At 32.2% G+C, this 15,684-nt stretch overlaps 1 protein-coding gene across 1 annotated transcript; it reads right to left on the minus strand.

Annotated features, from left to right (window-relative positions):
• Positions 1-2,601: 2,601 nt before the first annotated feature.
• Bma-trpp-9 (Uncharacterized protein) lies at positions 2,602-12,719 on the minus strand (the record flags this gene model as incomplete). Its single annotated transcript, XM_043075262.1, has 25 exons — positions 2,602-2,700; positions 2,823-2,999; positions 3,217-3,344; positions 3,592-3,693; positions 4,115-4,368; positions 4,674-4,873; positions 5,007-5,069; positions 5,357-5,486; positions 5,718-5,833; positions 6,142-6,223; positions 6,518-6,627; positions 6,790-6,919; positions 7,188-7,380; positions 7,478-7,590; positions 7,748-7,914; positions 8,324-8,614; positions 8,846-8,953; positions 9,126-9,285; positions 9,864-10,011; positions 10,280-10,416; positions 10,817-11,049; positions 11,300-11,356; positions 11,581-11,757; positions 11,998-12,080; positions 12,587-12,719. The coding sequence occupies 25 exons, from the start codon at positions 12,717-12,719 to the stop codon at positions 2,602-2,604; spliced, it is 3,591 nt and encodes a 1,196-aa protein (XP_042931196.1).
• Between the last annotated feature and the right edge of the window lie 2,965 nt (positions 12,720-15,684).

Consider the following 15,684-nt stretch of genomic DNA (forward strand, 5'->3'; position numbering starts at 1 on the left):
CACTCTTTCTTTTCAACAGAAATCTGTTGTATTTTAGATAACTTCGTGTTGATTGGATTGGAAATCGAAAATCTGAAGTTGGACCCTTAAGATGAATACAAATAAGACTGAAATTTGTCATCAAATTGTCAGAGAGATACGATAATTTGATAGCAAATTTTTAAGGAAAGAAGTTTTGGTTTTCAATTTGAAAATGGGTAACATGGGTAGCAATGATTTTTTTAAATGGCAACTGAATCCATGCAGAGTCTATCTCATGATTTCCTGAACAAACGATCTTTTTTTAGGTTGTACTAACATACTAGGCTTTAATTCCTTTCCTTCTTTTCTTGTGTTAATTTTCTTCCGTATGTTGTGATTGTGTTTCTTCCGTGCTTTCAGTAAATTCTCCTGTTTGTATTGAATTTGTTCATTATTTATCCACACTTTTTAAATACTCAGTGTTTTCCGATATTGTCAATATTTACTGTGCATATAATTGGGCATTTACTTTTTCATTCTAACTTGCACCAACCATATGTTTAAGAGAAGGAAGGTTGGTAAAAGGAATTTTATAAAAATAGGAACACGATGTTTTGCTAGCTCTGATGAAGATTACTGAAGTATATTTTCGGATCTTGGCATTATTGTTTTGCTGTCATTAAAACAAAGTTCACGTTTAATTTTAGAACTTTTCTATCAAATTTTTAGTTTTGGAATCTAACGCAACCTAACACTGTTAGGTTGATTCTCTCCTGATTCTCTTAGCGACTACTTTCAAAATTATTACGTCTACTAAAATATATTTTGAAATTCTTAACTCGGACAACTTTTTATTGCAATATAGCTGAGACTTTCATGATGTACGTACGTTATTAATATAAAATGTTTCTATCCAAGCTGAACTCTTTTTAGATATTTGTTAGAACTTATAAATTTATAAAGATTAATTCTGCCATTTCTCGCTAATGTGATAGTTTTCTCAGTTGACCTTAGTCTCTTCTCCGAGAAATTATATTCTTTTCACTGTCGTTCCGTTTTTGTTTTTTTTTTTTTCCTCTTTCAGAAGAAAACAGTAACATTCAAGAAAAGATGTTTTGAAGCTCCGCCAAAAGCGGAAAAAATCTTCATGAGTACTTCTTATTGTATCGAATGTTGATGGCCTTCATGTTCATGTACGTACTGCCCCTTATTTTTGTCATTTCCTTGGGCTAAACTGCTATTTGCACTTTTTGCTTGATGAGTAAGTAAATAATGATTTTATTCTGTTCCTACTATTTTTTAATGTGCGATAATACAACTATATATATGTGATGTAGCCTTGTTATGTTCTTCGCTCACATATAAGATACTTTTTGTAAGTTAGCACAATTATATTTTGTTTCCTTTCTACATAGTCTGCAGTTTTCGACATCGATTTTAAGTCGCACGGAAAAAGCGTCTGATGAGTTGTTGTAGTTAATGTTTTGAATAAGGCACAGTTTATGTTGCCTGAATGTTTGTGAAAAATTCTCAGTCTGAAGCGACTGTTATTTCGATTCTTGAAATGCTTAACTTCAAAGGTGCTGTGAGACATGGAGGAAAATGTCATGCACTGTGTTTTTTTCTAAAAAAATGAAAATACTATAAGGAATAAAGAATAACGGACTGGTGGGAAATACTTTGTTATAGTGGAAAATTCTATGAGTATGGAAAATTCTGAGAACATTCACATCCATCGAAAAATAACCGATACAAAGAAAGGCTCCAGGTGCAGACCTCATCTAAATGGAAGAAATTTGGATGCAATGGGAAACTTACTGTTGTGAATTTGAAGTCACTCTCTGATCAGACGAATTAGGTTAATTAAGTTCACTTGACTTAGGTTAAGTTTATAGAACTTGAACTGAAGCTTTTGCTTCTTATCTGCAAGCGAGATCAACCGACAAATATATAGTGGAGTAATTGAAACAGCAAAGGAGTAAGTGGTACTGTTGAGTGAGTAGGAGGAAGAGAAGACTGCACCGATCGTTTCGTTGTTGTTATCAGATTAAAGAAGGCTTTTAAGGATGTAGAAAGTGGGCTGGGTTGGCTTAGCAGATTAACATTTACAGTGAAGACAGATGTACATTTGCTATTTGAGGTTTAGATAAAGGATTCATTGTTTCAAAAAAAAAAATGGGATATAACAAAGGAATAACGAAGTGGTTTGTATTATTCTAAACACTTAATGTGCAGTATTTTTTTGGTTTTCCAACACTTACTGTGAAATTGTATTTGATCTGTATTACTGCTTTCTTTTTACAGAATATAGAATCAAGTATTTTCAGCTTTTTACTTGATTTCTTACAAATTCTTTTACATTCCATGGTCTCTAGTCTTAAATAAATGTTAAAAGTAACTGATCGCTCATGGAAACAGTCAGTAAAGTTCGACAAATGAAAACAGCCAGCTCCCAATACATTTGAACTAACACTGTATAACTTCGAAAGTAGACAGGCACTTTTATTCACATACTTTATGTTAAACAGTCAAGTTCAAAAAAAATTTTACAGTATTTGTTTGATGTCAGAGAAATTTACATACAAACAGAAAAGTTGAAAGGATAGAAAGAGACCCGCAGAATAAGCAGATAACATAGTATTATGAAACCTTTGTGATCACACTGAATGAAATAGCACAACAGAACAATTCATCTGACGAGATAATAGATTTATCATTCAAAATAATGAGCGGTCTGATCTGCAACACCAGCCTTTCAAAAGTTTATCCAACTATTTTTTATTACTATTTGTTTTCAAAAATGACGGTTCTGAAACTTCAGTTTCATCTCAAAAATTAAAAAAAAAAAAAAAAAAAATTACCTTATGCGCTCCTTCATAGCGAAACAGGAGTTGGAAATTAGCATGAAATATTTCCTGAATAACCACTCGTTTCACAGGTTTCTTACTGAAATTAACAGTTGCTACTGGTGCATAGTCATTTTCGACTGAAACTGTATCTGCCGCAGATAGAGTAGCTATTTCAACCGTTCCTTCCTTCTAAATTTAATAATTCATTTGGCTTTAAGAATGTTTATCGTCATGAAAATTGTCAGGTTATCTATAAACAGTAAGAAAAGCCTGAAAAAAAGGAGAAAATATTAGTTATTTTATCTCTAAAACTTTCAATATGGTAAAAAGCAACTGATGCTAGGGAGTACAAACCAGATTTTAAAAGAAAATATACGAATCAAGCAAACAGAGCAACGTAAAATACCTGCACTATTTGAAATGGTATACTTTCAGTATTTAACACAATCATATTATCACCACTCTCAATGACGGACCCATTTTGTAAATCGCGGTAACACTGCAGCTGTATTAAACCACTAAACGAACGAGTGTCTAAAAGGGATGATAATGCAATATTTAGAACTGATATATCATATCAAAAAACGAGTGATTATGAAAAACAATACAAGCAGGTTAATAGCACTAAAAAAGCTCTAATGTTAATGGAATATCCAGGACATTTATTCCAGACCGGTTATAATAAATTCATTCTACACTTCGCAAAGCTACGAAAATAACATTATTATCAGCTTAAGCGAAAACAAGGCAAATAAATGAATTCCAAGTTCTGGGGCATTACCGTTTGTAGGAGTAATTAAGCTTAAACTGAGCTGAACTATTTCACCGATACCAACAGTAATTTCATCGTCATTCAACAACGGCATTCCGTTTACATTCGCCTCTGAACTTTGAAAATTGAATTACCAAACACTTCCGTTAGGCTATTTTTGAAAGCAATAAAAAAATTCATATCACAGTGTTCCATTATAAAAGATAAATACTAATGGAAAAGATATATCGGTGGTATGTTGAGTAGTTCAGGAACCTTGAAGTGTCCTTGACATATCGGAAATAATATTGCAATGATATTTACAGGAAAAGTGGTTTAAAAGGGTTAAAAAAAAAATGCTTCCGCTTTCAAAAAATCTTTCCTTATCATGCGAGTTTTATTGAGAATCTACTTGGAATTTACAACTAATAAACCACCATTTATGTTCATGAGCGATCACTGAAACGAAACATTATTTGCGTTAACCAACACAGATGGTGTAAATTTAACACTAGAATAAAACCGCTCGTTGACCAATAACACAAATACTTACGAACAGAAATCACTGGTACTACAAGTTGTTTCAGGAGTGAAACAGAAGATAGCAAGGGACCGACGGGTACTGATCCTGAAAGACTTGAACTGGAGATAGACCAACGAATATCCAGATGCCAGGAAACATGACGTTCTAGAATTTGTCGTAACCGTTCCATTTCCTGCATTTGCATCATGTGAGATGCACGACTGGCTGCTTCTTGAAATGCATTTGATGCTACTTCAGAACAACATTTGCATAGCAGCGGTACTCTGAGAAAACAGCTGTTGGAAATTTCATTTCTCCAAATGAAAAAAAAGATCATATGGACATAAAAAACCGAACCAAGAATTTGTAAATTTTTTCAAGTTAACCTTAAGATTGTACCAAAAGAACAAGGTTTCAATGAGAATGGAAATAGATGGAGAAGAATTAATGATCTTTCTAGACGTAGAATCTAGTGCAAACTCGAACTGTTTGCCTCAAACTCTCTGTTTAATTGGTCTAATGGAAAACAATGGAGTAGTAACATGAAAGAACAAGGAACATTAGTGAAGTAAAAGACACGATCAATCACCTGCAAAACTCCTTAGGCTGTACGCCAATCACTCGATCCTTCCCATAAGTTAATTCAGCATCCCACTCAGTATTATTTGTCACATCCACAACTACATATCTTGTTGTCGGCCCATCACCAGGCAACACATGCCAAGCAGCAACTGTTACCGCAGGGACAATTGATACCGCTAAAGGCAATCGACAACGCCTTTCGTACTGCTAAGAACTGTACTCTTTTAATTTTATGTGCAAAAACATTAAACAAAACATTAGAATTTCATACTCCTGAGAAACTTATAAAGTAATAAAAAAGTGATAAAATTATTATTATTTTTTTAATCGTGAAAATTACTTCTCCGTTAGGGCCATCAATATCAGCTCGATAATAAAAAATGAATTCACAAGTTAATAATCTCTGAAATTAAAAAGAAAATGAAACAAAAGATACCAATTTTGGTAGGAAAGAAATATTTCAAATTTGATTTTTTGGTGAAATAAAACTTATGCAGAACATATTTATTGCACTTTTATCCATAAACTAAAAGGAATAAATTATGAAACAGATTGGTAAACGATAAAGGAAACTTACTGGATGAAAGACAAGTATACATGTATATATATATATATATATATATGAATCTTTAGACTTCCTTTATATTTAGTTCGCCTTTAATGGATTTAATCTAAGAGATCACCACATACTCCGGTAAATGGTATTCGGTCATGTGCTTCTTCAATAGATGGAGCATCGCAAGTAGAAATCTCTGTTTCACTATCTCGCTCCTTTTGTGAACCATCTTCAGCCATAGCCGATGGATCAATTCCAAAAATTCTATGACAACAATAGTTGTTGCATCACTTGACACTTTTCTCACAAAAATAAAAGTTCAAGAAACACCGCCTCAAAGTAAACCATTAGAATAGTAGAGTAAAAGCATTTAAGAGTACTACATTTTATTATTTTAGTCAAAGTTCTAGCGAAGTCCTGTAAAAAATCTGAACTTTAAGAAATATAACTCAAAATATAAAGTATGTTGCTAACGCATAAGAAGTGAAATTTTACCTGAATTTGATTTGTTTCCTTTCCAAGGGTTCGATCCTCCTTAACTCAGTGGTACTATCATTATCATCCAGCCACTCAGGGCTAGCAATTTCAATCATACAAGGACCACCACAAACCTAAAAACAGAAACTAGAATCATTTGACGCTATATCTGTTAATTTTTCTTAACTCATAAAATTGGACTTTAAATAATTAATTGTAAGTCGAAATGCATATTTAAGAAATCATTTTGCAAATTGCTGTTAATAGGGGAACCGCTTCAGAATTTTTCAGTTCAAGTATCACAAAAAATTTAAGCTATAAAAAACAAGTTAAGAAAACTTATCCTGCATATTAATGTCCAATGTCCATATGCAAAAATAGCCTTGTGCATTTTAAAATATGAAACCAAATTTTTATCATTAAATTTCACGAAATAGCATACCTTCGGTTGTCGAATGACCAAGTTAACATGCCTTACTGTAATAGTTTTACTAGTATTTACCAATGACACACTGTGTTCGAAGCTAAAAGAAATAATGTATTATTTCATTTCTCAAAATAGTATCATTGGTGAACATTCATTTTATGACACAACAAAGAACAAATTGGAAGTCTTATAGTTTCTATTCAAAATTACAAACACTAGATTTGTTTTCTTTTTTTCTACTCAGAAACTGCAGAGAAGCACATGAGAAGTTCAGAAAGCCTTTTCTCCTCTCCACCTTTTTCTTTTTCCTTCACTGACATATTCTTCCAAAGTGGCTACAAAAATACAGCCGAATAAAATTATTTTGTAAAAAAAAAAAAAAAAAAAAAACGTTTGTCCAGAATAAACAGTTATTTCTGCGGTTGGTTCAATGTCATCTTCAGAGATTGGAGCTCGACTCAGCGAGGTTTTTAGTTCCAAAACAGGTAAAGCCGGCAATATCTACAATAAATGAAATAAAACAGACTGTACACAGTGAATATTTATCACCAAGCAGACTTCAAATTTATTTCTTCTATTTGTTCTTCACATCTCCCTCCCTTCTTTTCTGTAGCCTAAATCAAAAGAAAAAAAAAAAAAAAAAAGAAAGTGAAACGAACAAACCTCAATATCAAACATTGATGAGAGAAAGCCCTTCGATTTAACACGTTCTGGAAAATCCCGTAATTTACAAACATTACGCACACCCAGTATCTCGCATGAATAACCAGTTATAGTGAGCCGTCCTGATTCCCTTGAATCGATAAGATGTACATGGAGCTCAAAAGCAATTCTTCAGAAGTCTCGGCTTTGTAACTTTTCTTTTTTTTTCAATTTATGAAGGAACAAATTTTCAGTATTTCAGCTTCTGAAGAACTGTTTTTGAAGAAACACGTTTATTTATTGAATGTGTGAAAATTTTCAAATTTCCATAAGTTTTGAAAAGAAAAATCAGAGTCCTGAACATTTCCGAAGTATATTTTATATATCTAGTTTAGAGCTAGAGAAATCAATAAACTTGCCTAGGCACCCCAATGAGTTTCAGGTCTACGGCTTCCGTGTTACCACTACATGCAGGCAAAGTGAGCCGCACAGGAATTGGCTCAAAAGCGCAGCCTTCAGAAAGTAATTCGAGGTTGGATACAGATAACTCGCACGGCAGACAATTGATTACAGAAACGGAAACCTCGCAAGCGCAATCTTGAACCCAAGTAACTAGAAAATATTGATAAATCATTTCACTGCAAAAAAAATCTACAATTTCATAAAGAAAAATACTATTATGTCAAGAATAATAATACATTAAACAAACCTTTCGAAGTAATTTCCTGTTGAAATGGAGAATATATGAATATGTCGGAATGAAGCTTTGGTCGAATAGTTGTGGCAGCAAGATGTCCCGGAAGTGAACAAACTGCGAATTTCCTGCAAATTGTACAGCATGCCGTGTCTCAATAACAAAATGAAGCAGTTTTCATACACTAATCTTTTTCACCACAGTAAAGGATAACGTTTTTTGTTTCTTTAAAGATAACAAAATCGATATTACTCCATAACAGGAAAAAGTGAACAAAAACTGCACTCAAGCTTCGGGAAACGCATCATCTGAATTGGCGGTATAATAAGTCCATGCTGCGGTAATGAAATGTGCTCGTTGAGCTGATGTTGAACATCTCGCGATGCCACTAATTTGGTAAACTCTTCAAGCATTCGCTCGGATGTTTCCTGATCCATATAATCATAATACACCTTTAAAATATTTATATAAGGGAACATTTTGTTAAGTTTATTTTTAATGAAAAAATATAATTCACAAGCATCAAAATGAAACATAACAAACTCTTGTAAAAATGTTCGAAATCTTTCCCAAGTTTAAGACATAAAACGAAGTTTGAAAATATTCCATATTTATTTACAAAATCAAGAAACATAATTCAAAGTTAGAGTATTAGAGCTTGCTTAAATCCCAGCACTTGAGAGGACTGCTTTCAGTGTTATTAAAAGTTCCAGTCAAAAATAACCGCGCGCCGACTCTTCTCCTTCCTCCTCCATTCTCCTCTTTTTTATTCAAAAAAGGTTGTTTCATTGCTTACTAAGTTATCAGTACAACACTGGGAGAAAATGTTAAGATAATCAAATATAGGATCGTATTAGAAACCTGCAAAATATAGCACAGATGGCGTATAGCTGCATCGTAGTACTCGGCACGTAATGCGCTCATGAACACTTCATGCAAAGCTTTTCTTTGAATATGTACCGGCCCTAATCTCATTAAATCGCTTGACAATTCTTTTGGATTTTCAGGCACTCCATAACCAATTAGTGTTCGGTATAGTACTGGATACACTTGTCGATAGTCCGCAACAGTGCGACTCCCGCTCTCTGTTATGTGTAAGCGAAACAAAACCCCCAGACGTGCAAAAAATGCACACTTTCGATTAAAACCAATCTACAATAGTTTTATCCATACATCATCCTTTTTCATGTTTTAAAGTGAAACTAATTTGCTGAAAGAGAATACCTTATTAGATTAAGATTTTGTTTATAATGGAAATATAATAATGGAAAAACCTTTCCATTTCAAGTCAGAAATTTCCATTTATAATGGAAAGATCAAAGAGATCTGAGATAAATGAAATAAGGAAAATAATCTATGAGAAAATTCATAAACGGCACCAACTTTACGATATACTTCTGCAGAATTAAGACATATCAGAGCTTTTGTGAAGTGACCAAACTGATCAAAGCTGTCATCAAGATATTTACCAATATGTTCTCTTATGAAATCCTAAAATATTATATAGCAGAAAATATTTCAGAAGATTTTGAATCTATTTTTCAAGGAAAATATTTCGTTGATGGGAAATGATATTCTTATTTTCTCTTAAAAACGAAAAAAATCTTTGAACTTCGAAATATTATAAAAAATTCTCTTTTAATCTTCTATAGAAAACATTAACCTCCATATCTGCATACAAACGCTGATCTCGAAAAACAGAAGCAGCTTTCATCATACATTCATATTCGACCCATGCGGCAAATGAAAATCTTTCATAGCTTTCCAATGCTGATTTGAATCTTTCAACTATTTCTGTGTAATTGATTGCACTCTTCCTAGATCTTTAAAAGTGACTTAAGAGAAGTGTTTTATAGAAGTTAATAAAATGAAATGAATTCGAAGATCAAACACAAATAAAACTAAACAGTATACTTCAGTGAACTAGCTAATTCTCCCAAAAAATCCATACAGGAATGGATTTTTTCGAATTTTTCAGTAAATTATAAACATATTATATATTATAATACGTCAGGCATAAGTACCAGTCAAAATTATCATAAACTAATCATAAACTGATTATCATAAACTAATTCACCCTAATGTAATCGAAAAGATTGATGAAAAGGGCGCCATCAAAAAGCTAAATTTCTCCTAATGAAGACAAAGATTTTAAGGAATATTTTTCATCAGACCCTGATACCTAGCCGAAACACTACAATGATAAAATACTAATATATTATAATTAAAGAGTAATATATTATAATTTATTTTGCTGAGACCCATTTAATTTAACACTTTTTAAAGTCGTGCAAAAACAATTGATCATTACTCTCCCTCGTACAGAGTAATGATTAACTCCAGTACTTAATAGGCTTTAATTTTGAAACCAATAAGTGGAGAATTTCTTAGAAAAAGTTACCCGGTACCAGACTGACTTGTTTTACGCGCCGAAAGAATCTGTTCGGAAGTCATAGATGAGATTCGTTGCATTCCACTAATAGAAGGACATTCATCTGCTAAATCATACTTTGCAATTATCGCCGCACAAGCCCAGCCTTCGTAAGCAGCTAAAAAAATGCAAAAATACACTCAATAAAGATAAGTATGTGCCTGATGAAAATTAGAGTCAGTCAAGATCTTCAGGACCAAATGAACTATATTTTTTCCTCTTGTTAAGCAATTTTTAATCGATTTTCCTGATCAATTTTACTTCTTTATGTTTTTTATCGACTGATCCTGATCTTAAAGATTCACATATCCAACTGCTACGATTAACCGCACCCTATAATAGTTAGAAGCCTAAAAATACTCATCGCACATTTTAAAAAGACATACCAGCAAGCCAGAGTAAATCGTTGGACTGTTTGAGGAATTCGATAGCTGACTGATAGGAATCCATTGCTAAAGTGGGCAAACCAGTCATGAGCGTGTAATCAGCAACTTGTTTTCGAAGACGACCAATGCATTTTTTTCTAAATGTAGTTTGTTTTTTTTTTTTTTTTTTTAAAGAAATGAACTTTTTTGGGAACCACAAATACTAAAGCTTGGCTTCATGAGATTTATTCGTACTTCGACAACCAGAAATGGATGACCAAATTATTGCATTCTTCAATAACTGAGAGTTTAAAGGCTTAATATGCTTTATTGTAGATTCAAAACTTTGGAAGACTAGTAGCAAAATATATTAAGAAAAATGAAAATTTTATACATGCTCATGGAATGAAATCCACAAATCAAAAAGAAAAGCAGAAAAGGAAGTGAATGGTAAAAGATAAATTTATACCACTCATCAAACATTCACAAACATTATGTGATATGAATAATTGCAGAGAACGCTACAAATATAAAACGACCTGTATATTACTAACTAACCTGTATATTTTGCTAGTTTTATTTTCCAAACCTTGACGGTATTTTTGTTCATCAATCAGAGCAAGACATGGCGGAAACTCCAACTTCTCAAAGGAAAGATCAAGCCGACGACTTTCCAGAACGTAATAAATAGAGCGCAAAAAATCCCGAATACCTATTTCCAGTGAATCCGCATCATCGAGACTTTTAAAATAAAACAGTTCTCGTGACGAACACAACGCTTTTATAGATTCCTGTGAATAATAGCTTCGTTCAGATAATGGAACATACCAACCAGATCATGTAATACTAATTTATGCTTTCACCACGCTTACTATTCAGGAATTATATTTCGTTAGACCAAAAAAGAAATTTCAAAAAAACCGAGCTAATTCTGTATCGAAACCTTCATTATTTTTACGAAAAGTACTGAGAAGTGATATTTTTGTTCCTTTCTCTATTACAGAAGAAAATTTCTACAGAAGCAAAAATATAACTATATACTTCTGGATATCCGATAACGACACATCGTGAATCCACAACAGTTGATGCGTACTCAACCTATAACTGACATTAACATTATAAAATAATGTTTTATATTTTGTGGTTTCCTTTGAGAAGTTTTACGTCGACTAAAAATATCCTTTTTAAAGCATTAATACAAAAAATCGTTTCATATTCCTTAACTATCGAATATTTATTTTTAAAATGAACTTGAAATCATCTTTTTGAATTTTGACTTCCCGAATCTTTTGCAAAACAACTGTGCCTTTCAAAAGTGAAACCTTTATAAAATCATACTGCTCCTTGATTTCCGCAAAAAAATGTGCTCTCGGATTCGAAACGTTAACCCTACGATCTTCTACAGTATCTACATCGGAAATTTGCTGTGAAGTTACTTCTTTCTCATTTTCAGTTGGTGCTTGAACAACGCCAATGAACCCAATAATACGACGATGAGCCTTGAATGACTTCTGTCACCAACCAAGCATGATGCTGCTTGTAGCAAATGTTGTACTTCTCTTTTTTAAGAACAAACTACTATTAATCATATTCTATTTTAATAAGCAAGTAGTTATGATGAAAAATTTTAAGAAGCAAACTGTAGTCATAAGAAACAGAAACAGCAAATAATATTCGAACTAATAATTTTTAAATAAAATAATTTGTGAACATTTAATACTATCAAGGAAACTGCTAACCTGAAGTTCGCCAAATCTGAGCAGATCTGTGTTGATTGTTGCACTAAAATCAGCATTGAAAATTCTTTTCGGGTTATCTGACACTGTAAAGGCGATTGGCGATAAAAAAAGGAATCATACAAGATAATAAAGAAAAGCTGAGAGAAAACTCTGATTTTTGCTTAACAAATCTCATTTGGATGAACGGAGGAACGGTTATTAAGGAAAAAATGAGGTAATGCTAGGAACTGAATCTTATGAGAATGTGTTCTTGAACTAGGCCAACATAAAACATAATGCTGAAGTTTATTTAAATTCCTAAAACTGTTTTTAGAAAAAGAATTTGAAAAAAAAAAAAAAAAAAAAAACTAAAAGGAGTTTCGGATGTCACTATAAACTGCATACAGAGAAGTCAACGCTAGAAAAGGCACGAATGCAGTGAAATAAATTAGCATCCCAAATCATATTCTTCGTTAAGTAGCAATAACTGATAGATCGTTGCCACAGTTAATGTTACTGGCCATAATAAACTAAAGCTAAAGATTTAGTGTTCATGATCAAAGCAAGCCAAACTAGGACTTATCCTCAATCAGGGAACGTAAAACAGAACCTTGCAAGCAATGCACTCTTTGTAATCGTTCTAGAAGACAATTAAACAAAGCTGGTGATTGAGGATCAAATTGTTTAACGTAAATAAGCACTCGACAGTGATCCTCTACTGTTGGAACTGATGCTTCCAACATTTCGATTACCACATAACATCCACAACCAACAGGTGATACGCTGAATAATCTGTTAAAAGTTTAAAATTTTTAAATGAATTAGCAGAAGAAATCGGATTTCTTGAATACTGAGGCTCGGACTTGAAACAGAACCGCAAATTGATCTTCAATAGCTCGCAATAATTTCTCACTTTCTAAAACCACCGCTTCCTCCCTAATTATTTTTAATCTTTCCACAACTACAAGGCCAAAAATTATACAGTTAATAATCTTCTAACGTGATGATTCTTCAGTATTACTCAGTACCAGACAAGCAAAGAAATCATTTCGCACAACGAGCTGTCACCCAAATCCTTTTCAAAATCGAAATAATTTTTATTTCTGGAAATATGATACAAAGATGAAGAGCACTATTTTGAGAAAAAGAATACATCACCCCAGGACATCTCACGCCCTTCCTAAAATGAACCTTGAGATATCATTAATTTTAAATCATTAACTGAGCAACAAATACTGCACGAATTGAAAAACGAAATACTCTGATTTTTCCAATTTCACACAATTCACTGGGAAAATGGAACCTCAATATAAGTTTTTCTCCGAAAAAATTTGAGTCGTATGTGACACGTGAACACAATTTTAAACTAAAAGAAAACAGTACTGAGAATTTTTTAATAATTATTCCATTCATTTTATAAGACTTTCCAAAATATTAAGTCTACATCATTCAGGATGACATGCACCTACCATTTTATATATTTGTAAAAATGAACAAAAATACAGCGAATAAAATATGAACAAAAACTAAGAAAGAAGTATAATATTATGAAATAAAATATCCATAATGAACAAAGGAAACAAATTTAACCAGCACAACAATTCCACACTCAAAGGACTTCAATCAATAAACATAAAGCAAATGAAAGTATAAGCATCTTACGATTACAACAATTGTGCCACAATATTCAATCCTCTTCAATATCAAAATAATTTTAATGTAAAGTTAAGACTGCAAAAACTAATATTTGTTTACTGACCATGTAACAAACGATAGAGAAAGTGTGAAAGAATACAAAAATTACGAAAACACAGATGCCAAAGTTCAGCTGTATTTCTAATTAATCCGATTAAATAACATGGGATCAAGAAATAATTATTGACCATGCCCATGGTTTCAATTTGGATGTATGATGTTCGCACTCTGACATGGCACAATAAGACAGAAAATGTGTGAAAAATACTTGGGTCTGCGCATGGTCAATAATTGTTTCTCAATTTCCTGTTATTTAATGAGATTAATTAGAAACACAGCTTCAACTGCCTTAGGATAAAATATTTTGTGAAATCCTAAAAATCCTTTTTAAAATCATATCGTCCAGTACAAAATATTACCTCCGTCTTAAATAAACATGATCAAAATTGGCTAACATAATTGTTAGAAACTACAGAATAGTCAGTGATCGAGGAACAAAGCATTAAGCCAGCATTAATTTCTGTTAGTTTTAGTCAAAATTAATCAAAGAAAACGATACTTCATATTTCAAGACATAGCAAACCCTGAAATGATAAATAGATAATATTTGTAAGTATATAAACTATTTAAAAAAAAAAAAAAAAAAAAAAAAAACAATAACAATGCACAGATTCGTCCAGTGAAATCAAAATAGGCAGCTGATGTAAAATGTCCAACATTCAAAATGAAGAGTCTATTGTTCGAACTTGAACTTTCTACCAGTAGTAGCGGGGATGAACTGTCCCTGCCATCTTTAAAATAGTAACTAAATAGTAAGAAATTTAAAAAATGAACAGAATTATAAAAGCAAACTTTCGCTGTACAGTGAGACTGGGCTATTTTTCAAAAATGTTAAAAAAAAAAAAAACATCACTCTTACTTAGTTCTTGTGAATCATTTCTTTACACTTTCACATTCGACAAACTTCCTCACCTTCGATTACTACTTTTATTATCTTTCACTTGTACAACTTTTCTGGTATTATAACTAACCAAAAAATCTGCGTGCCTTTCTATTCATCTTTTTGGAAATGTTTTGTGCTTTGCATAGAATTTCGTTAAATAAAATCAGTGCCTGGTCAATAGGTTAAAATTAGGTTAAAATCATTATTTCCAGAAGGATGAAACCATTTCCAATATGATTCTTTTGAAGCACTAGTACTTTATTCGTAGATTACGCTGATGCTAGATGTGAAATGGATGGTAAGTCGAAGTGGTGAACGAAATGTTGAGATGAATATTTCTGTTCTCCACAAAGGTAATTTTTAGAAAAATCGCTATAAACAAAGATTGAAAACTTGATAATAACTATGAAAGACCGAAAACGAATAATACAAAAATATGAAATAATAAGCACTAAAGAAGTTAAGAAATGACACTCCCTAAAAAAACACTATTTAAAACTTAGTATATAAAGAAGAAAATAGATCCTCACCTTTGATATATCCGCTGGATCTAGCTTCATTCAATTTCCTATCAGTATTAACGGAGCTTTACGTATACATCTTCCCTTTCGATGATGATTATTACATAGAAAATTTGTAAATGAGATACTAGAAAAATTTCACTAAGAAACATGAAAATGTTAAATTTAACAATACCAACAAAAAGGAACATAATGAACAATTTTTTTTTATACCAAAAAAAAAGAGAACAGAAAACTAGAAACACGACACATTTCGATTTTATCGAAATCATTTCTGGAATTAATTTAAAAACTGAAATGAAGATTTCATTTGCTTTCATCCACATATAGAGAAGTTTGCAAACTTTTCCGAACAATTAAGAAAAAGTAAGACAGATAAGAACAGCACCGACCAAACTGAAAATATAAATAACATTATTATTGTCCTTACCATTTCTCAAACTTCTATTCAAGACGTAATCGAACAAGTTAGCACTGAAGATCAAGGATCACATAGAATTAGTAGTTACTAAATGAAGTGGTTTCTCAAAACTGTAGCTATCACTTGTC

This window comes from Brugia malayi (genome assembly GCF_000002995.4).
Source record: "Brugia malayi strain FR3 genome assembly, contig: Bm_v4_ChrX_scaffold_001, whole genome shotgun sequence".
In the NCBI taxonomy this organism is placed as follows: Eukaryota; Metazoa; Nematoda; class Chromadorea; order Rhabditida; family Onchocercidae; genus Brugia; species Brugia malayi.